Source organism: Coturnix japonica, chromosome 14, assembly GCF_001577835.2.
Source record: "Coturnix japonica isolate 7356 chromosome 14, Coturnix japonica 2.1, whole genome shotgun sequence".
In the NCBI taxonomy this organism is placed as follows: domain Eukaryota; kingdom Metazoa; phylum Chordata; class Aves; order Galliformes; family Phasianidae; genus Coturnix; species Coturnix japonica.
In genome coordinates this window covers 12,282,813-12,308,510 of record NC_029529.1, presented here as the reverse complement: position 1 = coordinate 12,308,510, position 25,698 = coordinate 12,282,813, and the positions used below count along the sequence as shown (strand labels likewise).

The following is a 25,698-nucleotide window of genomic DNA, read 5'->3' as shown; positions in this document are numbered from 1 at the left end:
TCACACTTGGGTTCTCACTCCATCTGCTGGAGTGCATCCCTGCATTCACTGACAGCTCCTTGCCCTTGTTGGCAAGGCCGGGGTTATCAGACGGCACCAACACTCGCATTCACCCTCAAAAGCTCCATCTGCTCTTTCTGAATGGCAGAAGAATGTACATTATTTTCCAAAGATTCTCTGGGGAAAATACCATTGGTGGGGCTGTGGGTCGTCCTGGGAGGGCCAACACTTTCATCTCATGCCGTCCTCCTGCAGCAGCCATTCATTCTCCACCTCTCGGTTGACATCATGCTCCTTTCAGAGCCCTGGTACACACAGACTCCAACCACCACTGCAGACAATTCATAGTTCTTAACGGGAGGTCGTGTCAGGCTGCAGGTGAAGTTGCTTCAGATTCCCTCTGTACTCAGAAGCAGGCACTGATTAAGAGTGGTCAGAGGTGCTGCCTCTCATTCAGTGACTGAAAGATGGGCCAGCCACAGACACTGATGGGGACTGATGCTAAGGTGTGTCTGAAGATCCCCCTGGATGTTCTGCCCTGGAGGTGATGGCCCCTCAGAGCCCGTGTCCATGCAAAGGGAGCTGCTCCCTGTCCCCAGCTCAGCTGGACGGCCAGGGCAGGGCTTGGCTTCACACGTGCAGAATGTCAGGGTTTCTGTTAGCATTGTTATCCTTGTTTCTGCATTAGGCAGTGATTTATGGCACAGAGAAAGCAGCGTGCTCTGCAGGACTGGTGGCTGTGATGCTGCTCTTCTGTTGAAGGGCAATTGCTCTTTATGAGGGCTGGAAAGTGAGAGACTTTGAGCATTAATACAGATCATTAATTACAGCCTACTGTTTCACAGCTGATTTGGAGCTGCCTGAACAGAGGTCAAGTCGTTCTGTCCTGCTGTGTGGAGAAGTGATGTAAAATTGTAAAGTCGGGACGGGGTGTGCGGGTTCTCAGATGCCAGGAATGGCAGATTGAAGGCCCCAGGGCTGTCCCTGCCCAGCTCTGCCAGCAGCACGGAGCTGAACTGTGGATAAAGGCACATGCAGTGACCCGGGCTGTACAGCTGTGCTCGTGGGAAGCACAGTGTGAGGAGCAGGAGCCCTGTGGGCTGCAGGGAGTGCAATGCCAGCCCTCTCCCTCGGCACGCTGTGACCATAGCCCTGCAGCACTGCGGGGTTGGGATGCACACTCCGTGCAGTGTTTGCAGGCTCAGCCCTCCCTCCTGGCTTGGATGCTTTGTGTCAAGGGTAGAGAATGCTTTCCTTCCTTATTCAGTGCTTGCCTCAGGCGTCTTGGCCCGAGAGCTCAGCTCGTCCCACAGCTCCTCTGCCAGACATGGGCCTGTCGGGAGTTTTTGCTGTTTAATCATACAAAGAAAAATGTTGTGTTTCCCAGCAAATGTTTTCACTTTCCTTAGTCCTAGAACGTATCTTGTTCCCCTTGCTGAGAGATATGGTTTGCTCTTTTGCACAACGTGAAGTGTGAGGGTGATGCTGTTCTGGACCTTTTCCAGCTCTAAGGTGAATGCTGACACAGCTCCTGGGGCTGCACACGAGTGCACTGAACTCTGCCGGGCTGGAGACGACAGAGGTCTTAACCTGCAGGTCACCAGGCAGAGCCTGCGGTGGGGGTGTCCCAGATGAGATGAGCAGCAGGGCTGGCAGCAGGAATCCTCCCTGTTGGGGGTTCTCGGGTTTTTTTGACTCGGAGGAAGAGCTGCACAGCGCGGCACGTGGGTGTGCACCAAAACCAAGTGCAGGAGCACAGCGCTCCGCATTCCCTGCCTGCGTGCAGCGCGGTCCGGACTGCCCTGAGCACAGAGGCGTGCTGCACGTCCCGTCCCGCACCCCTTCCGTTTTTAAGAGCATTTAGAGAATAACTTGGAACCATTTAAATGTATCCAAAGCACTTTGCAAGGCCCATTGCCCCGATGGCTGCGGGGGGCCCTACACAAGGGTTGGGGGTGGCAGCTGGGATGCGCCGTCAGCTGCAGCTGTGCCAGCAGTGAAATGGAGAGGGGGGACAAGGGGAGAGAAGTGGCCGGCGTGGGTCGGGGAGGGGGAAGAGCAGCAGCCCTCAGCCTTGGGTTTGCTCTGCGGCTTCTCCGAGGGTCCCACCGGGACTGTGGGACCGGCACGTTGCCGCAACGCACGGAGGACTTCGCGTTTGCATTTGCAAAACAAGTGCGCGTCCTGCACGGAGCCCAAAGCGACCATCAGCACAGCGACCATCAGCACAGCGAGCATCAGCACAGCGACCATCAGCACAGCGAGCATCAGCATCAGCATCAGCGCGGCGCTTCTGCAACTCTGAAAAAGGAACGCCCGCCTCGGGACTTCGCTTCGTTCTCTGCAGCCTTTTCACCTCGTGGTGTCGGCTCGGAGCAGCCGGTTCTTCCCGCAGCTCCACCTGCACCTGCCCGTCGCCACCGGCTCCGTCCGCGCGGCGGCTGCCGCAGTGCGAGCGCTGCTCGGGGCCGCGCGCTCCGCTGGTCCGGGCTGTAGGGAGCGATTCGAACGGGTTTCGTTCGGCCGAGCCGCGGGGGGAAGAGCTGAGCAAAGGGGCGGCGGAGCGGCGCGATCCCGAGTCGCGGTAAGAGCGACCGCTCCGGCCCCATCCCGCGTCGTGCCCCGGCCGAGCATCCCGGGGCGGGGCTCCGGGGCGGCTCCGGGGCTGCCCCCTCCCCGCTTCCTGCCCCGCGCCCACCGGGGCTCCGGCCGCAGCGGGAGGCGGAGGGACGGCGGAGCGAAGTGAGCGGGGTGGGCGCTGCTGCTCCCGGCCGGATGGTGCTGCCGCTCCCCCCGCTCCTTTTCCCCATCTCGCCGCCCCCAGCTCCGCTATTTCTGCCCCCCCCCCGCGGCTTCGGTTGCTCAGGCCCTGAGCTCCGGCAGTCCGCGGTTGCAAAACATCTCCTGGCTTTCCATCGCGCTTTCCTCCTCTCTCCTCCTCCCACCCTCCGCCTTTTTTCCCCCCCGTCCTACACTCGGCTAATCGGACGGCAGAGCAGCGAGTGCAGGAGCGCGATTACTTCATGCTGTTGCAATGTGGCGCTGCTGCCGTCCCGCGTGGAAGGGCTGAGCCGTGGGCCGCCCGCTCCGAGCTCGCAGGAAAGGTTTCGTTCTCTGTGCGGCTTCGGAGGGGATCGTGCTTTTGAACGGGGCGCTCAGCGGGTCCTGCGCTGGTTTCGCTTGTGCTCGGGGACCTTCTTGCCCGGCAGGTTCATTCCATTGCCGGGACTTTCTGGTTTGGTTTTCAGCAGATTTCCGTAGGGAAGTCTGGGACGGAGCAGGAGGGAGCCCCGGCTCTGCCTCGTTCCCATGGAGGTTCTGCTCCTGTCTCTTTTTTCCTGTTGGGATTTGGGGTGCGCTGCTTTGCTCCGCTCTGCTGTGCTCTGCATGCCTGCAGTTAACTGCACCGTGACCCCCGAAGCCTTCCTGCACCTGAGGGCCCTGGGGGGTGGTGGGGGCAGAGCTGTGCGGTGGGAGCTTCCTATTGCAGCCTTTGTTGCAGCTTTCGCTCCATATCAACCCAAACTACTTTTGGCGTTGTTTATGTGTGTATTATATATAGTTTAAGTTGCATGTCTCATTTAAAATCATGAGGGCATCCATCCCCTAATAGTTGCACAGCTTTGCTTACATCCCTCCCCCTCTGCAAAGCGATGATCCAGATGTGTTTTGTTACTGGCAGAACACATCCAGTTGCTTCCCAGAGTCGGGGCACCTGCAGTTGTTCCCCATTTGCACCTCGGGGCTGAGCCCATCTCAGGCCAGAACCTCAATCTGTGGCTCCTGGAGCTGCATCATGGAATGCAGCTTCTCTGCATGGCAGGGAGCACTGTGCAGCACAGAGGGGTTGGGTGCTTCTTCCTTTTTGTTCTGTCAGCACGGAGCGAGTTGTGCTTCTGGCATCTGGAACTCATGGGGCAACGTTTAGTGTGTTCCTACGGGATGATGAAATGGGGATAATTACATTAAGAGTGAGAAAAATGTGGCAGCCCTTATGCCAGTGGGTCTTTTAATTATCAGCCCTTTACCTCCAGCTCGAGAGCAAACACTCTTCTCGTTAGCTCAGAGGATTTAATTTTCTAAGAGGGCAACCCGTTGCCATTTACACAGCGCTCAGCCGCTGTAATTCTCGTTTCCAGCCCTCTGCTTGCAGCCGTGCTCACAATGGGGGCTGCCCATAGCAGAGCTGGGGCTGGCAGTGTGCTCTGTGCAGTGCGTGGGGGATCCCTTCCCCTCCTCTGCAGCCCTCCTCTGGGTGCTCTCTTCCTGGCCCTGCTGGGCTCCCCTGGCACTATGCTGCCAGCTGCTGGGTCCTGCTGTGCAGCACTGTGCTGGCAGATGTGGGGTTGCCCTGTGTGCATTGCTCGAGCTGCTGCCGAGCTGTCATCTCTTCCTTTATCTTCCTGGGACTGCAGTGTCTGTGCTGTCCCTGTTCTGGGCACTTGGTGGTTGTAAGCCTCCTCCCCAGATGAGAGGCAGCAGCATCACCCTCCTCCCAGCTCCTTGTTTCGCCTGCAGCTAAGCGTGTTTCTGAGCACCCAGGTTAACACCAGGGATCTGATGTGGGGCGTGTGTGTGATAGATGTACACAGTATAAAACCCTGTTCTCTTATTTACAGAGTGCACCCATGGCCACCAGCACCGCCCGGTACCTGTGCTGAGAGCATCCCGTGTGCAGGTAAGCGTAGGGCAGCGCCCTGTCCTCATCTCATTCCTTGTAGTGTGCAAATATGGGTCAGAGTCCATGGGTTCCTTTATAAAGCAGCTTGGGATCCAAAGAAAGACATCACTGTGCAAGAGCAAAACATTGTCAGTGAGCTACATACGTCGTTAACAAGGTCAGATCATTGCCCTGCAACCAAATTAGTTTGTTTTGCTCTAATCAGGTTTAGTAGCTTGAGTGCTCCATAATTACTCGTGTCCTTAGGAAGGAGCTGGGGCAGCGCGAGCATCGCTGCAGGCAGCTCCAATGCTGCATCCTTCCAGGTGTGCGATGCACCCAGAGCCAGCTGCCAGCTTTGGTGTATTTTCCTTTTGCTTGGAGGGGAGAGGGGGCTGTGATGTATCTGCTTTTGATTGTAGAGCTTGCAATTGCTGCCTTGAGAGATGGAGGGTGATGGTGGAGGGGTGGTTGCAAGCTGAGCAGGAGGTAGCACATGGGAGCTGTGCTGGGCGCCCCTCCTGCCATGATATTTGAATGTCCCTCATTGTGGTGGTGCTGTGCTGGGCCGAGCAGGGCTGTGTGTGCTGCATCCCGCTGCTTGGAGTTTTGCATTTGGGCAATTCTAAAAATACCTCCCGCTCGCTGAGGCTTGTGTGTGTAACCATGGCAATGCAGCTCCGGCTGCGGGTTAAAAACAGTGGCGCCAATTAAGGAGGAAAACGGAGCCGTGAAAGCTCGTAAAACCTCCAAGTTTCATCGTAATACAAAAAAGAGCAGCGAGCGCTGTGCGTGGTGTCAACAGCTCCCTTCTGCTCTGAGCAGCACAAGTGCATGCACAGCCCTGCTGAGCGCTGCCTGCTCCGTGCCGTGAGCCCCGCTGTCCTCAGCCACACACGGGGTCTTAATGCTGGCGGGGTTGGTGGTGGAACTGCTTGTCCTGGTGCTCCCAGTTCCAGGTTAAGCCTTCAGAGCTGCTCCATCTGTGCACGCAGGCAGCAGGAAGGCAGCTCCTGCTCCGGGCAGTGTGTGCCTGGGAGGGGTGCAGCGTCTCCAGGTGAGGTGCTGCCAGGCATTGCATGCAGTTTGTTTAGGGCCCAGGAGGGAGGTGTTTAGGGAGGCAGGATGAAATGAAAGCCTTTTTCATTTCAGGAAATGCCAGCCTTGCTTCTGTGCTCCTGTCACTTGGAAGCGAGGCCGTGCATTTTATCACAGCACGTTTGGTGCTGCTGCTCCTTGGTGGCTGCCTGCTGCTCTGGTTGGAGTGAAGCAAAAGGTGGCCGTGTGTGACATCGCTTTATGTCAGCGGCTCCTCCTGGCACGCCGGTTATTTATCTCCTAGAGCAGTATTTCCTCCCAGGCTGCACCATCCCCACATGCCTTACTGCTCTGGGGGGTGCAAGCTGCTGCTTGCTGCCTTTGCTCATCACCAGGCCCGGCCATGGGGCAGCACGGGAGGAAGAGGAGGAGGAGGAGAGGCTGAGGTCAAACAGCGGTGGGTGCGAGCTCTGGGCCTGCAGGGAGGAAGGAAGCGGGGGCTGTGCAGCTGTGTGCAGAGGATGCTGAGTGCTGGAAAGCAGCAGTGGGGTCTCCCGGGGCATTAGGTGAAGGAAGCAGCGATGAAGTCACTGATTTGCTTGGCTTGGTGCTGGCGGGATGGGGCTGGAGGGTCAGAGTGAAGGCGGTCAGAAGGTAAACATGCAGTTCTGTCCTTTGTGTGTGGGTTGCTGTCACAGTCCCCAGGCTGGCAGCATGCAGGGTGGTCACTGCAGGGGGTTCTCTCTGTCCCCAAGAACAGCCCCATCCCCGTCCCTGGCTGTGAGCAGCATCTTGACTGTGCCCTGCAGTGCAGGCTGAGCTGGCTGTGGGCAATGGGGGGGCAGGGGTGGGTGTCCTCACTGATGTGTTCCTGGCTTTGGGGTCCAGGGGTTGCAGCAGGTGGCAGCGGGTTGCAGCCCACCCCAAGCTGCAGCAAAGCCTTCTGCTCACAGGGAACTCCAGCCAAGTTGGGGATTTGGGGCTTTAAACTGGGTTAGGCAAAGTTTTAAAAGATTCCAGTGCGGATGTGTTCAATTCCCTTTGAATTCTGCTTTGCATCAATTTGGGTTAATCGGGCTGGAGGGTTCCCCCCGCAGTGCGTTTCTGTGCATGGCTCTAACAGAACCATGAGTGAAGCCAGGCTGGGGGGGGGGCTGAGGTGCAGCTGTCAGGAGCCTTCCCAGGCTGCAGGTTGGGTCCTGGTGAGGCTGGTTTGCCAGGTGAGGGAGCTGGAGCTGGAGCTCCCCTTGCTGAGGTGCAGCGTGGAAGGGATTTCTTACAAGGTGTGCCTGCCCTGTTCCCGCAGCATTGGAATTAGTTGTAATTAAGTGGAGGTTAACCTTTGTGCACGCCGCACATTAATGAAATGTGTGATTAACTTATCTTGCAGCGCTGCAGGTTCTTGAAAATGACTTGGAAATGAATGAAGCTGCGCATGTGGCTTGAATTGTTAATTTACGTTAATAGTTTGGGTTTGAGTTAATTAATTTCAAATGACAGACCTTTGATCTGTTCTTCTCCTACAGCTCCAACTGTACCTTTCTGATTCTCCTCCCTTTGTAGCAAAACGAGTTGGGCAGAAATGCACAGCGTGATGAAAGCACACCGAGTGCTGCCTGCACTGCAGCTTGTACTCGCCTTGTGCTGTGGGTGGCTGCTGCTGGGCACCCCCCTGCTCTGCACTCTCAGGTCTGTGCAGTGTCCCTGCTGCTGCTGCACCCCATAGCCCAGCTGCACTGCCCCACTGCTCTTTGCTGCAGTGTGGGAGCTGCTTGAGGCTTGGCTGATGGAGCAAGCTCAGGTTCTTCCCATCCCAGCCTGGGCCCTGCTGTTTGGGTTTGCTCCTCCTGGAGATGCTGTGGCATCCCCAGCGTGGGCAGGAAACCATTCCTCTTAAAGCCCAGCATGTTCCGATGCGCTCTGCAGCTCCTGACTCTGAACACGAGCCCTGTGCTGTTGTGTTTGCTGGGGCTGTTTGCTTTGGCTTGAGGTCTTTTCTGTGCTTCTCTCAGTTGGGTTGCCCAGAGCAATGTGGGAAGAACTAATTCCAAGCATGAAGGGTGAGCTCGTAGCGCTTTCAGACAGGATTTGGTGGAGGAAGCCGTGGGGTTGGAGGCCATAGCACTGCTGCCCAGAGCTGTGGGGGGATGCCCATGGCTACGTATGGGCCCTGGGCAGCTTGAGCTGGGGGGCAGCCACCCTGCAGCATGGAGGTAGGTGGGCTGTGGGGTCCTTTCCCACCCAAGCCGTGCTCTGCTGACTCTTTGGCTGCATGAAGTAGGTGGCAGCCCTGGCTGGGCGCAGCAAGGTGCCCGGAGCTGCAGGATGGCTGCGCTGTGCCAAGCTCTGCCCTGCAGCCAGCAGGGCCTTCCTTCCGCTGCGTGGGGTTGGAAGCTCCCTGACCTTCAGTGCGGATTTGTTTCTTGCTCTTTTAACACATGATTGAAAACAGGCTGTGGGAGGAGAGCCAGAGCACGGCTGTCCAACTGCTGGCATCAGTCGGGAGCGCTTCTCAAGGAGCCGGAGCAGAGTGTGGATGGGAAGGGCTGCTCTGGGTGCTGCTGATGGGTTGCCAGCCTGCCTGGAGGTGAAGCCCAGCCGTGCGGTGCTGCTGTGCTGTGTAAGGTGGGCTGAGCCACTGTGCTGTGGGGATGGAGGGCATCAAAGCAGAGGAAAGGCAAAAACCTTATGAAATCTTAATATCCGAGGTGCACGTGACCCCTTTATCCATCTTTAGACATTGGGCAAATATGGAGGAATATTGGATAAAACACTGCAAATATTTGTAGTTCCCAGAGAAAAGAGAGCTGAGAAACTTGAGATTTTCCTTTTTGTGTCACACGTGGTTCTTTATTTTCGCTCTGCTTTTCAGGAACAGAGTTGAAGCCCCCTGTGGAAGGGCTGAGCTGTTCCCTATGGGTTCAGTTCCCTTTGGGGCTCTGCCACTGCCTGCAGCTCACAGCCCGGTGACACTGCTGTCCCATGCAGGTGGGTGCTGAGCCCTTAACCCACGTGCTGATGGTGGAGCATCATAAAGCCTGGCCAGGTGCTTGTGGAGCTGGTGGAGGGATGTTCACGGTCCAGCAGCCCCCCTTGGCAGGATGCTTGGTGGCTGCAGTGCATTAATGGGGGTTGGGATGCCCAGGAGCTGGCTATGGATCTTATGGTGTGTGTCTGCCTGCAGCTCCCTGTGGGTGCTGAACATCGGGCTGCTATCAACTTGTGGCTGCAGTTTAGGTCTAACCTTGGTCTCAGCCACGTATGCTTCATGTGAAGGGCCTTGGAGAAGTGCGAGGCCTCGGGAGCTCCCAGCAATCATATCTGAAAAACATGTGTCTCCTTTTCTCTTTTTCACTTTGGGTTCATTCCAAGCTGAGTGCTTTGGGGGTTTGCAAATGTCAGGAAGCAAAGCTGGAGCTTACACTGGGATCACAGTGTTTAAGCAGAGCTCTCTGGTGCGGCGCTGCCACAGTGGTGCTCCCCAGGCAGAAGTGTGGTTGGTTATCCTGCACTGGTTGCACGTTGGGGTGGTTGGCAGCAATTTAAGCCATGCGTGTGCCGTCGGTCAGAGCAGAGGGGACCCATGCAGTGGTGTTGGTGCTGGGTGAGCCCATGGGAATGGATGGCAGTGCACCAAGCAGCCAGAATTCATGCACTTGTTCTCCAGTTCTGCCCGAGCAGATGGTGTCTGTGTTCAGGAATAGAGCTTGGGTTTGGTTGCCCACGTGTGGGGTTGTGCTCTGATCCTTGGAGGTCTTTTGTGACTTGGGTTCAAGCTGCTTCTGCTCAGGCTGGGTTTTGCCTCCTGCAGGAGCCCTCAGTGGGAGGCTGGGGTGTGCTCTGTGCTGCTTAAATGAACTGCTGTCACTTAATGGGGTGACCTCACAGAGGAGCTCACTGAGACGTTCTTGCTCCCTTCAACCTGAAAGTGAAACGACCTGTGAGAAAGGAAACTCATCTCTGCTTTCTTAGCTGTTTATTCCCTGGGATGACACCTGCTCTGGGCTGATGTTTCCTCTGTTGTTGCTGCCACTTTTGTGTGGCTCCAGGTTCTGCTGCTGTTTGTGCTGTTTGTGCAGCAGGGCGCTGTGTTTGTGGACAGCAGTGTGAGAAGTGAGGAATGGAGCACGCTGGGCTCGAGTGACCGGATCGTGTTTCTTGCAGTGGGAAGGAATCCAAGAACACAAACTTGTTCCCATTGTTTGCTTCCATGCAGCAGAGAGGGCTGCAGCATTGGGGCACGGTGCTGGTGCACATGGCAGGGGTGCTGTCCAGTGCTGTCCCTTCCTTTGGGGTGCAGCATTCTTCTCACATCCATCCCTGATCCCAGCAGCTGCCCATCCAGCCCCAGCTTCCCTCAAGGTGAATGGAGGCACCTGGGGAGCCCCTGCGCTGTGGGATGTGCAGCATCTCTTCCCTTGGTTGAGGAGAGCTGGGTGGGGGCTGCTGGGGGACGGGGTTGGCCAAGCATCCAGGGAGCAGCAGCAGAACCAGCCTGGAGAAACGCTGCTGTTTGTGCTGTTTTTGTTGTAAGTCAATGATTTGTTGCTGGCTGTAATAGCAGAAAGAAGAGTATTTACTCAGCTTGTTTGGGCGGACGGTAATTGCTGGGTAAGGAACTGTCAGATGGGAATCAATTAGAGGCTTCCACTCTGGAGTGAGGGATCGTAGCTGACATCTGACATCCTGTGACACCAAGGACAATGCTGCTATTTATACAGCTTCCCTCTGGCTCCTTCCCTGCTTCCCCGTCATCTCCTTGGCTCTGATTGCAGGGCTGTGACCCTCTGTCTGTTGCTCCCAAAGCAAAGTGCTCCTGCGCTCCTCCTGTGCTTCCTGTGCAGAGCTCTTTGTTTGCATGTGGTGTGGGTGGGTGGGATGGGAGGGGGACACCTCTCCCTTCTCTCCCTGGGTTGTGCAGCACTTGCAGAGGGTTGGCTTTGTGCCGGGGCAGCTCGGTGCTGGTATAAGTGCATGCCCTGCAGGTGGGGATTGTTGTGTGGCTGGGGACACCAGTGCTGCCTGTGCTCTGGGTTTGTTGCTTTTCCAGTGGCATCGTCTCCTCCTGCTGCTCTCTGCTTTGGCGTGCTGGGCAGCAGTGGCACAGCTCTGCTGGGAGCAGGGGAGGGCTCAGCCAGGCGGGGGTGATGGCTGTGACCAACAGCTCCTGCTCTGCTGGAGGCTCCTGTTGGGGCAGTCATGCTCAGCCGGTGTCACCATGGCATCTCTGTGCCTACAGAGCCGCTCAGTGAGTCAGCGGGCAGCGACTCAGGGCAGCCACCATCCTCCAGCAGCCCTATGGCAGAGGGGCTGGGGCTGTGCCATGCAGTTTGCTCAGCAGCCTCTCACTAAGGCTGGTGCTCACACCCCACCTGGGGCTTCTCCCTGTGGGATCTGCAGGGCTGCGGGCACTGCTGCAAGGACGGCAGCACTCCGGAGCTCTGGTGGCTCCCTGTCCTACAACCACAGCTGATCCTGGCCTGGGAGCAGCCATGCAGACCTGCAGTGCTGTGCAGGAAAGGTTTGCACTGGGCTTGCTTCTTTATTTTTCCTGCTTGGTGCCACATTAACTGCTCTAAAGAGCTTGGACACAGTGAGTCCTGAATATGAATGCACTTGTAGAGGAAGCCTTTTAGCAAGGTAGCATTTCATTTGCTATTCTTACGGACTTAATTTTGAGACTGGCTCGGGGCTCTGAGGATGTGCACTTGATCTTATCTCAGCTGCTTTCTCTTGTGTTTTGTTGTTTGGTTTTTTTTCCCCTCCCTTTTAATGATGCATAAGATAATTTCAGCCCCTTCTGACTGATGACTTTCCAAGTACTCTCTGCTGTAGGTGCACAACTGTGCTGCAGCCTCAGCTGCGTGGCATGTTTTGTGCCATGTGTGGCAGAGCTGGACTTTGCCATGTGGGGCACTGGGGGTGCCATGTCCCTGCTGGGCTGGGTTGGCCCATCACGCTCTCCTTCCTGGGCCAATGGCACGTCCTTTAGTGCAAGCAGCCAGAGCAGTGAGATGGGCAGAATGCACTTCTCTGTATTTTAGTTCTCATGGGCATTGGTGGATTTAAGCAGCGTTAATGAGGGTGTGGGGGAAGCACTTTGTGGTGGGTAGTGAGGCTTCTTGCTGCGGGGTTTTGCTTAGACAAGCAACTTTATGGAATCTGGGAGGACAGCTGAAGCTCTGGGCTATAATTGATGCTGGGATTACTCCGTATGCAGGTCAACAAAAGGAAATAATTGTGTTTGTGTCTCGTTGCCCTGCAGTTCTGCACGGCAGCTCAGCGGTGAAGGAAGAGCCTGAACAAACAAGTGGTGGAGCAGCGAGGTGCTGTGATCACAGTGGCTGCCTGCTGAGGAAGTTTGTGCTCGTGGGTCAGCAGTGATGTTGGCTGCATGGGGCTGCCAGGCTCAGGCTGGCACTGTCATCCAGCACAGCCTGCCATGGGCTCTGTGATATACGTGGGAAGGAGGGAAAGAAAAGAAAAGCCACTTTGCTGTCTGTCCTTATGCTCTCGGTTATTGCTAAGGGGAGCAGAGTGGCTCAGACTGAGCTCTCCCACACTGTGGGTGAAGAGAGGAGGTCAGCGCGGTGCAGGTGGGAGCCCCTCACCCCCACCTCAGGCCCCATCACAGCACCCCACAGCTGCTGCTGCTTTGAGGGCTGCTCTGCGCTCCCAGGGCTTGGGGAAGAACCGCTGCAAGGACCCCTTCCTAGCAGCAAACTGACACAGCAGAAATGGAAAACCAAAAGGGCTCTTCTTCAGTGTTTACTTTTATTTTTAGAAGCCAAAGAGTGAGCGGAGCTGTGGGAGGAAACGGTGCCTGAAGTTCATTCTCCCCCCCCCTCTCCAGCCCTGGTCAGGAAGTGCGCACTGCACGTGCTTGGCTGGGGATGCTCTCAGACAAAGCCCTTCTTGATGCTTGTTGCTTCCCTGCCTGCAGGCGGAGGAGTTGTGGCTGACACTGCTGGGGGAGCACAGCTGTGCCGGGCTGCTTTGGTGGCAGCCCTTTGTCCTGGAGTGGGGAGAGCTTCTGATCTGTGGCTCTCTCAGATCACAGAAGGAGATTGTGGCTGATGCGGTGCTGGTGAGCGTAGGGCTTCCATCCCCCCTCCACAGTGCAATGCAGAGCAGCTTTTCCATTGCTCCTCTCCCCGGGGGCTGTGGTGTCTGCTGGGCTCTGCTGCAGCCCCAGGCCTGGTGCTGGAAGGGATGAGAGCAGCTCTGATTGCTGGTGCTGGAGCCAGGAGCGTGCGTTTCCAATGAAGGTGCTTGATTGGTGCGCAATGGGCACAAACCTCCTTCAGTGACTGCGGATTAAAAGCAAGAACAAACAACCTGCGTCACCAGGAGCTCTCACATAGGACTGTATTTCTTCGTGGCAAAAGGGAATTTTCCTTCCTCCTCTTCCCCTGAAGCGGCTCGTTTTTGTGCTGCTGTTGGCTGTGCCCGCTCCATGAAAGAAGTGGAGTCATCAGGGCACAAATGAGCGCCCCACACTGTGAGCAGCACACGAGGTTGAGCCATAAAGGCAACAACGAGCTGATGGACGACCCGAAGGTGTACGAGCCCAGCTCTGCAGAAGGCAAGCGTGACTGTTTCCATAGGGGTCCTGCATGGGCTGCTGGGTGGGTGTGCGTTGGTCCTCATTCCATGGGCTGGGGGCTGGATTCCCCCTGGGAAGCTCTGCTGTGAGGCTGTGGGACCAGACCTGCCCCAGACGCCTCTTTTGGCTGCTGGGCTTGTGTACCTGCTCCAATCAAAGCGTTCCCTGGGCTGCAGGGAGCGGCTGTGTCATGAGGTCCCCAAATCCCGTCCCGTTCTGGATGTTAATATCAGTGCTGTGCTGAGGATGGCTGGGAAAGGCGTGCGCCACGTGGTGTCAGCTTCCTTTTCTAGGTCATTTTAAGGTAAATGAAAGGACTGCTCAGCTGACACAACTTCCCAATCCCTAATTCATCTGAGGGATGCCGGCGTCGGGTAATGAGCTGGAAGCCTTTCCCAGTGCTTAAGGGCATTGGCAGCATCGTAAATAACATTTCCCTGGCACCTTCCTGCACGCCAGACGCGCTGGTCAGTGCTCCAACCACTTCCTTGGCTGCAGCCTTAATTCAGCAGCAGGAAGGGCTCCCACCTGACAGTCACTGTGCATTTCTGCATCGCTTTGAGGAAGGCAGTTCCTGGCCAGATGCTTTGTGCTCCTTCAGCCCCGCAGCCAACACGGGAGCAAAGGGGAGCTGTTCCCTTGGTTGCGTGCATTCATACACATGCAGCGGCGCAGTCCTGGCTCGGTGGGAGCAGATTGCTTTATCAGCAGGTGTGGCTCCATCGTGGGGTGAATCCACGCCAGGCAGCTCAGTGATACGCACGGAGGGTTGGAGGCTGAAAGCAAAGGGGCTTTGAGCAGAAAGACGTGCCAATAGGGCGCTGTTGTGATGTGTGGGAAAAGCCCTGAAAGGCCTATTTTTCATGGGATTTTTTTTCCCTTTGTGGTCTGTCATGGAGGAAGGCTTTGTGCTGAGCTCCCCTCGCTCTGTCGTTGTGCATTTCCCTGCCCTGCCTGTTTGCTTTGCTGTAGGTGGCTGCTGCTCCTGCCTGCTGCGTGTGGCGTCTCATCTCTCGCCGTTCCGGGTTTCAGGCTAATGAGAATCCGTCCCTGTAATAATAAATGGATGTCAGCATGCAGTAAGTAAATGTGTGGGATGTTCTTGCCAAGCCATGCATATTTATTGAGGTCAGCAGGAAGCCCTAATATATCTGTCTGCGAGTGCCAGGGAGGGAAGATGTATGGAAGTACAAGCACGTAGCTGTTGCTCACGTATCTTTCTCTTGTTAAATAAGGAACTGATATAATCAATTAATGAATGTAATTCCTTTTCAATCCGGTGACTGGCAGTCACCCAGAAGGATGGTGGCACGCACCACTTGTTTCTCAGCTGGATGTTGGTGGCACCCAGCAAGCTGGGGGGGTTTGTGTCCTCACTGCAGTGCACTGTGTGGGGGAGCACCCTCAGAGCTGGGCAGTCCGAGATCCTGGTGGCACTGCTGAATGTTTCCCCTGGTGAAGATCTGTGCTGGGATGCCCTGGGAGCAGCGTGTGGGTGAGGGCACACAGGTGGGCTGTGCTTGTCCTGGCGGCTCCAGTAACAACAGGGAGAGGGGAAATGGGAGAAAACTTGTTGTCCCTGGGGTGGGGGGTTGTGGTTTTACATCTGGAAGTCATTGCTGGTGTGGATGCAAAGTCCAAGTGCTGGAAGGGATGGGGCAGGTTGGGTGTGAGAGCAGAGCGTGGGGATCTGGTGGGCTTGTCCCCAAGGAGCTGCTGCTCCCAGCTTGGGGTGAAAGGAGAGCACGGGTGATGGATGGCTTCGGGTGAGGTGTGCCCAACCCTGTGTCTCTGTGCTGAAGGACCCTGTGTCTGTGCCGGAGCTGGGACCCCTGGCTCTTCCCACGGGTGGGCAGAGTGAGGAGGGGGGAGCGCTGGTGACTTCTGCTGTCATCTGCACGTGAGCTGCTGCCCTCCATGTGGGAAGCAGCCCCGAGCGCAGGTTCCAGTGCCCGAGCCATCCCGCCTGCCTCCCAAAGCTAACTTAGCCTGGGCTCACACAAAGGCTGATCTGTCCCCGCCTTGGCATGGCTCATCATGGGCCGATGTTGGCTTTGTGTGCTGCTGGCCCGTGGAGCTGCAGATGGGGCGGGTGGGATCTCAATGCTGGGATTGTTTGTGGCCACCCCCGCCCCGGTGGGGCTCTGGGCAGAGTGTGGGTGGGTGTGAGGGGCTCTGGCATCCCTCTGTGGCTGTGCCGTGCTGCTCCTGCCCTGCAGCGGTGATGGGCTGAATGCAGGGACTGACCCTTGCTCTGCTCTTCCCATCTCTGGATCTGCTTGTGGCAGCTCCTCAAGACTGGACCTTTGCCCAGTGGCCGTAGTGATAGGGATCAGGGCTGTGGTTTTAGCTTGTGCAAACAAGAGAAGGAGTTTTGCAGAGTCCCTCCTTCCCAAGCTTTGGGCAGGAGTCCAGCCCTGTCCAATTTCCTCGTGTGCATCCTGCTGGCTGCTCAGCCCTCCCTGGAGCTGTGCCCCATGTGTCCCATAGAGTGGGGTGAGCACCCACCAGGGACAGGGGTGCAAGGTGACGGTGTGGCTCTGCAGCTGGCTGTGCTCTGCTCGGTGTTGTCCCTCAGCCACGCTGCTGCAGCTCAGTGTGCTGCCTGCTAGCAGCAGCTTTCATAGCCCCAGGTCCTTTGGGTATCCCAAAAGCAAGCTGTGTGTCTCAGGGATGAGCTGTCTCCAGAAAATCATCAGTTGCTTGTACAAGAATCCTCTGGGAAGATGGCTCTTTTTGCAGAGGGGTCAGCTGTCACCCCATGCCCTGCATCACTGCGCTCTCTGCACAGCCACCCCTTGCTGTGCTGGACAGGAGATGGGTCTCCTGGTCTTGATGTCCAGTGCTGGGAAATGCAGCTGTGATGTCCTGGAGCTTTTCCTGCATGATCCATCCCTGGGCTTTATGACAGGGGGAAGAAACAGCCCTGCGGAATGGTCTCAGTTTTTGTTTATTTCCTCACCCCCCTCCATGTTGTTGTGACCTAGAAATTCCTTGCTGGGTTTGCTGAGCTGGCTTAGCTGAGGCCTGATGAATTTCTGGGGGATTAATAATTCAGTGACTGTGGGGAGGGGGGTGGTGGCTGCTCTGGGTGCACGTGGAGCTCCCAGTCCCATGGTGTGGGGTGCCCGGCCAGAGGGACGCTGCCTGCTGCCACCTCACGGGTGGGACACTGCCATCCCCTGCAGCCCCAGCCAGAGCACACTGTGAGCAACCTGCCCTCCTGGAGCCCTGGTTTGTTCCCCTAAAGCAGCGCTGCTGTGCTCGGGAAAATTCCTCCTCTATACAGCGACAGCAGCTATTTTTCAGGTTGCAAATAGCTGCGTGCCCTAGAGAGCGTATAAGGGAATATGTTTCCTTGATCTCCACAGGTCCTTGATGTGCTGCTGAAATCAGATCTGCTATTTAGCAGGTTGGCTCTTATCCCTTTCTGTGCCGCTCTGCTTCCCTCGGCTATTTTGGGAGGAAGGGCCGCTGTCAGCAGCAGCTGTGCTGTGTAGGGCCGTGCTCTCTGTGCTTTGGGGCTGGAGCTGCGTCCCCGTCCATCAGTGGGGTTTTGCTGTGAACACGTAGCCCTGTGCTTGTGCAGGTTGGCTGTGCTGCGTGCTCCCTGGCACAGCGGCCTGTTGGTCACTGTCATCCCTGTGCTGGTGTCAGTGCTGTGCTGGGAGCAGCCCTGGCCGTGCTCAGGGTCATTGCACACCGTGTTTTCAGCAGCGTGGCCAATAGGCGGCCTGCAGCAGAGCAGGGCTTTTGCTGGCAGGAAGAGTTGTGCTTTTTTTGTTCTTGTTTTTTTTGTTGTTTTTTTCATTGCCTTTTGGCAGAATCCTCGCAATAAGCTGTAAATGATTTCATTAATAACCTGCAAAATGCTGCTCGCCAGCTGAGCTGTGGGATCTGTCTGTGCATTCGCTCCTGGACTGAAGGAGCTGCCAACAAAGTGCCAGTGCTGGAGCTGCCGTGTTGAGCTGCTCGGTGCTGTGGGCAGAGCTGCATTCAGCAGAGCCAGCTGTGCTGCTCTGTGCTCCCAGCACGGCGGAGTTGGGGTGTAGCTGAACAACTGCTGTTCCCCCAACCCCAAAGTCCTGCTTCACTGCTGCTCATGGGCTGCCCTGTCCCCCGCACAGGGACCAGCGTGTGTTTGGGCATCTCCAACCCTTTTCTTGCTGTAGGAGGTCAGCCCGTGGAGCAGGGCTGAGACTCTTTACTGCCTTTCCAGGGTGCCAGTCACCACAGCCCCTGAGGTGTGGGGTCTCAGCTTGAGTTTTTGGGGAAAATCGCCCCAGGTGAGCCCTGCATGGATGGTTTTGCTACACCACGAGCTCTGCAGATACAAACACAAGCTTTGGCACCAGCTCTTCGGTCAAGTCGGGTGTTTTATAGACTGGGTTCAGCTGCAGTGAATGCTCTCTGGGGACATTGGAGCAGGATTTAATGCAGGCAGTGTGCTGCTGCAGCACTCAGAGCAATGCAGAGCTTGCCAGAAAGAGGCATCTGAAGGTGGCTGTGAAGCTGGGGGTATCCACAGCATATAACAAGATGCTTGAGCACGGGATGTCCCACTGGCCCTGGCTGAGCGTGGTGGGATTAATTCCTGCTTGTCAGAAGTGCCAGCTCATGCTTTGGCTTCCCGAGCTCCCCAGGCACTAAACCCCCCCCTGCTCTTTTCTGCCAGCCAGGACCCTGCGAGGTGTTGGAGGTTGGGGCTGGAGGCCCCGGGATGCTCTGCTCCTTCTGTGGGAGTGGGGCCGTCTCGCTCTCTGCAAACACGGCTGTGTCTGCACACACACATTCCTGCTAATGGAGCTGCTGCTTTACCCATTGGTTCCTCTCACTGGAAAAGGGCTCACGAGAGCAACTGCAGCTTTCCCTTTGCTCTACAGAGCCTATTTAGTTTGCACATATTGCCGCAATGATTGTGAGATTTCATCAGATGAGCGGCGCATCTTTCTTGATAGCCCATGTAATTTCTTCCAGAGGGACGCATTGCATTAAATCTTTAATCCAGCGAGCTGCTGGGGGAGCGCGCCGAGCCGCCCCGCGATGCTGCTGATCTCATACATGGCCCTGGTGCTGTTCTGGAGGCTTTGCTGTACACAGCAGCTGGAGCTGGTACTGTGAGAGCATCGGTGGTGAAGGGCTGCGTTGCTTCTGTGCTGGCAATCGCCTTTGATATCTCTGTATGGAGATGTGGCTACAGAGCCATGTGTGGGCCCCAGAGCAGGGGCAGCCCCCTGTAACTGTTGGGCTGTGGGGTGGCTCCGCAGGGAAGGAGCCCACAGAGACCCTCTTGGGTTGGAGAGCAGTACCTGCAGGATATCCAGCCCCAACTGGAGATTGCATAACCAAGCTCATGCTGAGTTCTGCTTGCCTGGCTGTGACGTCTGGAGCCATCCCTGCGGCTCAGGCTCTGCCCCATGTGGGGTCAGGATCACAGAGCTCAGCAGGGAGCTCTGCTTGCGGCTGTTCTCAGCCGTGATGCTCCTCATGACTCCCCACTTTCTGCCTCCATGAACATCAGGTAACAAGGGACCATCACATCCTGCCCAGGGCAAGGCAGGCACAGTGAGTGGGAGCTGTTGGTGCTGGGGATGCCGGCTGCTGCTTGGGGACCCTCTGGCTGTGCCAATTGCTGCCCCACAAGTACCATGGCTGTTTGGGCTGCTGGCTTCTCTCTCCTCAAGGCATTGCATTGTGTCATGCAGCATCTTGGTGCCCTGTGCATCCTCTGGTCACCCTGAAGGCATCCCCCTGTCTGGTCTGTGCCTGCTGGTGGCTTTAATTCTTCTTCGTGCTGGGGGAGTTTGGTGTGACTGGCTTTGGACTGAAAGAGTCAGAGTGTTTCTTTTCCCTTGGATGTTATTTAGGTTCTGTGCTCTGTTTGGCAGTCCTGAAGGTTTTAATTGCACAACGAGCATTTGGAAGTTTGCTTGTTTTTACTTTATTTTAATTAAATTGCTGGAACCTGGGGGGAAATCTCCCAGCTTAATTTAAACAAGCAGCCGAGTGCTGAGTAAATCCAACACCCTCTGATGATGGCACCGCTCTGAGTTCTGGTGTGAGAGGTTAAAGTTGTCCTTATCTGTGCTGTGAGAAGAGAGCTGTGTCCAGCCACCATCTGGGAAAGGAGCTGGGTGGGGTTTTCATGCTGTTCTGACACAGAAACAATGACTGGGTGATGGGGAGAAGGATCCCAGGGGCTGACAGTCCCCGCTGGGCTCTGTGCTCCGATGCTGCCCAGCCCAAAGCGCTCAGCCCTGCTCTGAGCAGTGCTTGGCAGCACCCAGGGGTGGCCAAAAGGTGCCAGCAGGGAGGGGCTGGTCTGTGCAGGGCTGCTCCTCACCAGGTGGCACAATGGCTGTCCTTGGGCACAGCTGGCCCCATGGATTGCAGCCCTGCTGCTCTCCAGAGCTTTCTCGCTCGATACAGATTGTTATTCTAAGGATATCTGGTGTCGGCTGGGAGGTAATTACAAAAAATGGGCTCCATTTGCTGAGGTCTTTGATCGTGCTGGTAGGTTTTCTGATTTTTGCTAAGGCTTTTGCTAAGGCTTTTCTTGGGGGAGTGGGTGGGAGGGGAAGTGTAACAGTTTGGGGCACGCTGAGCTGTCTATTTCCCAGCTGAGTGATGATGTGTCACCTGTTGGGCAGGGTCTGGGGGTTTGCATGAAGATGTGGAGTTGAGCCGTGGTGCCCCTTTGTGCCCCTACCAGCTCCAGCCTCCTCTGGTTGCTCTGCCTCTGTTTTTTCCTTTTGCTGCTTCCTCCCATCACATCACTCAAGGCTGGGTTGGATGGGCCCTGGGCAGCCTGGTGTAGCATTAGATATGGGGGTTGGCAGCCCTGCCTGCAGCAGGGGGGTTGGAGCTCCATGATCCTCGAGGTCTGTTCCAACCCAAGCCATTCTGTTCTCACTGTGCCTGTGTTTGATGCTTTCTCTCATCCTTTTGAACTCAGCAAACTCTCTTGCTGGGGAAAAACTGACTAATTTTCTCCTTTTTCCTTAGCAACCCCCTGCTGCCCCTTCCGCTGCATCCTGCCCTTATCTCTCCTTGCAGGCTTCAGCAAGGTGTCCCTGCCCTGTCCAAGGAGCAGGCACCAGGGCAGGGCTCTGGCAGCTGCAGGTGGAGCAGCTTCGGCTGCAGGATGCTTCACTGCATCTGGATTGCCCAATGTTGCTATTGCTGATTCTTCTGTGCTTTGTGCGCAGGAAAGTGGGCCAAATTACAAGGGACGGTGTGTCTTTGAAGCCTCTCTCCAATTGATTCTGTGTTGTTCCCAGGGAGGAGGATGTTTTGTGCAGCACATCTGGATTTGCTGCTGGAACTGGAGGTTTGGTGCTGGGTGAGCTCTGAGGCGGCCACATGCCAGGCAGACTCAAACTGACACAGTGGTTGATGCCAGGTATCAGCCCTGAGATTTGTGTGCAGCGCCATAGAAGTGACAATTAAAGCAAAGTGCCTTGTTAGTCTGAAATTATAGTGCTGCTCCTTCTCTGCTTTTTATTATGACTGTATTAAAATGCAGCACTGCCATAGGGCTGTAGCTGCTCCATATTCAAATCCCCCTCCTTTAGTTGATTTCAAACATTTCCCCTTGTCCGGTCACAACAAACCCAGTGTCAGTGTCATTGATGAAGGTGTTAAAGAGCATCAGTCCCAGTACTGACCCCTGAGGGACACCACTCATCACTGATCTCCATCTGGACATTGAGCCATTGACCACCACTCTCTGGGTATGATCTCATAACCAGTTCCTCACCCATCAAATCCATCAGCTGTCCCTGGGCTCTGTGGCTCCTGGTGACTCTGGGGGTGCAGCTCAGATCTTGGTTTGGGGATCCAAAAGCAAAGCTCTGCAGGAATGGTGCTGGCATCATCTGGCGCCACGGGAGCAGATGAAGCTGTCAGCTCCATCTGAGCAATGCCCTTTCCCTCCTTCCCTCGCTGCTGTGGAGGAGAGCTGTCGGAATAAAAGTTGCCCAGGGAAACAACAGAGCATCCAGCTGCGGGTTGCTCAGCAGCGCAGTGATGGGGCTGCAAGGAGACCCCTGGGGTTGGGGCTGGAGTCGTCTCCAACAGCAGGGATGGTTTCCAAGCCCTGCACCTGGGCACCCAGCATGGGGCTGATTCAGGTAAAGGAGCTGGTAGCACTTCTGCCTTGAAAATGGGCTGTTGTTGGTTGCAAGCTGGGACTTGTGTCGCTTCCCATGTCTGTGCTGCCTTCACCTTGTTGGAAGCGAGGGCTTTGGAATGGGAACTGCTGATCTGTTGCCCTGGTGGGTGCGTGCTCAGGAATATGGCAGGTCCAGACACCATGGAATTCTCATGGCTTTTTTTTCCCTCCAGACACAGGTGTGAGATGCTCGTGCAATGTTCTGGTGGGTGTTGGGGTGTGTGAGGCTGCACAAACTCCCAGCCCCTGTGGATCTTCATTTCTGCTTTACCCTCTGTGTTCTCTGCAGCTCTTCCTTAAAAAGAATCACAAAACAACAAAATCAAAATGACATACAAACTTAACCATGGTTTCATGTAAAGTTTCCCATTGTGCTGTTGAGTGGCAGTGGGAAGCTGCCTTTCGCATCACTGAGTCCACGGTTGCACCCTCAGCACAGCAGATTGCTGATGTGAAATGAGACTCCAACAGCATCTCAGCAGATCGTCTCTGCTTAATGAAAGGAGCAGCACTTGTCTGGGAGCCGGTGGCTGTGACAGCCCTGTCCCCAAGGGCTGATCTCAGGGCCTGGGGTTCTCCTCTGCCTCGGGAGGAAGGGAACAACCTTCCTTTGGCCTAAGGGCACCCGGATGGGGGGAACGGAAGGGTGTAGGAGAGATGGGGCTGCAGCTGGTTCTGCCTGGACGGGGCAGTGGGATGCGGCAGTGGGGGCTGCAGAGCAGCAGTTCCCCTCTGGTACCTGTTGTCTGTCACACCTGGAGGTGTTCACGGAGCTGTCCTGCTCTGAGCTTGCCAACATCAGCCCCTTGCCCTTGCTGGGCCGTGGGATTCCAGGCTGAGCACCTCGCTCCTGGGAGTGTGTGTCTGGTGCACACAATCCTCCTGCTTTCTCCCCGTTATTCCACGTTTCCCTGTTGTCCCCCTCGGAACGACGCTGCTTTTGGCCTTTGCAGACGCGATGCCATTTGCAAAGCGGCGCTAAGCACAGCGGCTGGAGGAGCGGCTCCGCGGCGGCATCGCTCCGTTCGGAGGGAACGAAGGGTCGGCGTCGTGCCGGACCTCGCTCCTCATTTTTCCTCCCCCCGCTCCCCGCTGCAGCCCCTATTGACCGATCCCCGGCCGCCCCGACACCGGCGCTGGTGGTTCGGTTCGTTCGGGTCGCGCTCTGCCCGGTCTGTCCCGCTCCGCTCCCCGCTGCACCCCCCCCGCTGCCCTCCTTCTCCGTCTCGCCTCTCGCCTGAATAGTAACAGGGAGCCGATAGGAGCCGGGGGTGCGCAGCGGCACATCCAGCCTGTGCTGCGCCTTCGCCCCGCTCTCCGCCGACGCGCTGATTTTGGGGATCCCCCGGCAGCGCTGGAGCCCCTCGGGGCCGGTAGGTGGGCGGCGCGGGGGGGGCGGGCAGGAGGTTCTCCCCCCACCCCGGCGGGGCGTACCCCGCTGCTGCTGGAGGCATCGGACTCGGAGCAGGAGCCGAGGGAGAGGAGGAGAAGCGGGGAGGAAGGCGGCGGGGCGGGGAAGCGGACTGTCGGCAGCGGATGGCTCCGAGCGAGGAGAAAGCAATGAATGATTTGCGTTGTTTATTTATTTATTTATTTTAACATGGCATCCACAACGCGGGGATCGAGAGGATGCGAAGGCAGCTCCCGGATCTGCCGCCTCGGTTAGTGCCGCTCGTCTCGGCCGCTTCCCCGAGGGTCTGAGCGGGCACCGCTGGCGGTTTCCGTCCGCCAGCCCTGGATGCTCCTCGCTGGCTGCCCCTGCTGTTGCTCCGCAGGGCTGGAGTGGCGTTTTGAAGCCTTTTTTTCCTTCTCACTGCCCAGGCGGCGCCAGGATCTGAGGATGCAGAGCTCCCAACGGGGGAGCTTTGGGAGCAGGATTTCCCTCCGAGTCCGCAGCATCCCTCTGCCTGCTGCCAGCGGGAGAGGTGCTTTGTGCCGGAGCTCGGGAAGCAGAGCCCAGAGGTGACCTCTAGATGGATCAGAGCTGCTCGTGTTAAATGTCTGTGCCTCTCCTCGTGCTCAGGTGTTCCGTGACGAGCTGGAAAATCGTGTTGGGTAGGTGCTGCTGGAGGCAAAGGGTTGGCTTCTGTGTTGGAAAACAGGGAAGGAGGAGAACTGGAAAACTCTGAACAGCCACAAGAAGAACAAGCGGGGATGCTCTCCACCTCCTGTGTGATCTCTGTGCCATAAGAACAGACCCTCTGGAAATCCATCCGACCAGCTGATGTCCCAGGCATTCACACTGCTGCTGGCCTGGCATCCATCCGCTCACCCGGCTGAGGACCAGCTCCCTCATCTTGGGCACCTGCTGAGCACTCGCTTTCCACAGGGGCATGCAGCCTTGTGCCACCTCTACCAAGGATCCTTTCCAGACGGCATTATTATTTTTTTCTCCTTCTTAACTCAGCTCTGTAGCAGCTGCCACGTTACAGCAGAGCAGCACGCAGCCCTGAGCTGCCGTCGTGCAGCCTGGTGCCCACAGACGGCTCAGGCGGGCAGTGACCTCACCTCCCGGCTCCAGGGCTCGCTGCGACTCCTGCCTTGAGCTCACCTGTGGACCTGCAGCTCTCCTTTCCTGCTCCCACCCCTGATGGAGCGTGCAGGGCCACGAGTTGGGACATAGCATGCGGGACGTGGTGGGAGCGGTGCCCACGGCTGCGCTGGGAGCTGGCGGGGGCCATGGCTTCATTTGGGAAGCTGACGGAGTACTTCAGCCTGAGGAAGTCGAGGACGGAGCTGCGCTCCGAGAGACGGGGCCGGCGCAGTGGGAGCTGCTGCTGTAGTGTCACCGAGTGCAGGTATGGGGTGGCAGCCCCTCCGTCCTGGTGTGGCTGCAGGGTGGGACTTGTGGCCCTTGCTGCGCTGCTTCCCGTGCCCCTCTCCTGCCACCAGGGGCTGGGGATGAGCCAGGAGCTTTGCAAGCAGCGTCTCGGTGCTGCCTGCGGTGCCAGAGCTCGGGATGTCTGGTGTCCTGTGTCTCTGCCCAGGGCACGTCCAAGGTGTCGGTGGTGCATCTCGGGTGTCTGCCATGTGACTGCCTGCACGTATATCTGCCTGCTTCTGTCTCCTGCTTTGTGCTGTGCCTCCTCACCCAGCCCCTTGTTACAGTGGCGGGGCTATGCACCACAATTGTCCTTCTCTCCATCTACCCCTCACCCTGTTGCATACAAAACCCACAACTACAGAGCCAGCAACAGGTTGCTCCATAGGCAGAGATGGAAGCCTGTGTGCTGGGTGCCCTGCCTAAGCCCCTGCAGGGAGGGGTGTGATGCTGGGGGCTCACACCCCATGGCATGTGGGAACACCTCGCTGTTGTTGTGGTTCTTTGTAGGGAAGGGCTATTGCTTGAGCTGGCACACAGCTGCTGTCCCTGCTGTCCCTGTGTGCCAGCCCAGGCAGAGCTGAGTCTGTGCCAGGTGGGGCTGACATGGAAAAACAGCACTGAGATATCCACTCACCTTCTTCCCTGGTGTCTGAGCATCTCGGGCTCTGCTAATGGTATTAAGGACTTGGTGATCTGTTTGCTTGGGCCCCTCCTGCTGCTCTGCACATCACACCAAGCTGGTGAGGCACACGGTGCTAGTGCTGCTCCCTTCTGCACTCCACAATCCCAGAGACATCGCCTCTTCCCTGCTCACTCAGCGTGGCGTGTTGTCTCCAGAAGCCTGGAGGTGCTCAGGGCTGAGCTGAGAGCTTTGTTCTGCTCTTCCAGGCAGCGCAGTGACAGACATGGAAGCCGTGAGCCCTGGGTTTGGCTGTGCCAGTGCAGACTGTATGCGGGGATGGTGCGGGCACTGCTGAGCACACGCATCCCCAGGGTTTGCTGACATGTAGCTGAGCACTTTGTGGACAGTGAGCATGTGCCATATAGCTCCTGTGCCAGCAAGAGGGCAGCAAGGTGATGCTCTCGGGGCCCTGCACTGTGCCACTACCATGCACAGGGTGCTGTGTTCCCAGACCTGGTTACCCATGTCAAGGGAGATGTTGTGTTGCATTGCTCTCTCTGAAGCACTAACAGCAAAGCAGCACTGCTGCTGTGTGACTCATGTCCCAAACTTCCTGGGGTGTTGCTGGGCACAGCTGCTCTAACACCCAGCACATGGGTGTGGGGGTAACTGGTGGAGCTCTGCCCCATGGTTGCTGGGAGCAGAAGTTTCCCCACGCAGCCCAGCAGCCCCAGGGCTGGCCCCAAGCAAGGGCTGCTCCTGCTGGTGCTGTGTC

At 56.9% G+C, this 25,698-nt stretch overlaps 1 protein-coding gene across 4 annotated transcripts in view; it reads left to right on the top strand.

The window, feature by feature from the left end:
* Window positions 1-4,563: 4,563 nt before the first annotated feature.
* Window positions 4,564-25,698, top strand: part of LOC107320959 (ankyrin repeat and fibronectin type-III domain-containing protein 1-like) — a 104,788-nt gene continuing 83,653 nt past the window's right edge. Inside the window, exon 1 of one of the 4 annotated variants that reach the window (XM_032447638.1) lies at window positions 4,564-4,678. Coding sequence is in view for 3 of the 4 variants with exons in the window: in XM_015877370.2 (XP_015732856.1) it covers window positions 24,157-24,275 (119 nt within the window). In the remaining variant the exon portion in view is untranslated. Of the gene's footprint in view, window positions 4,679-13,328; window positions 14,384-22,963; window positions 24,276-25,698 lie in introns of those variants that run through there. The other 3 variants (XM_015877371.2, XM_015877370.2, XM_015877372.2) reach the window with 3 other exon arrangements.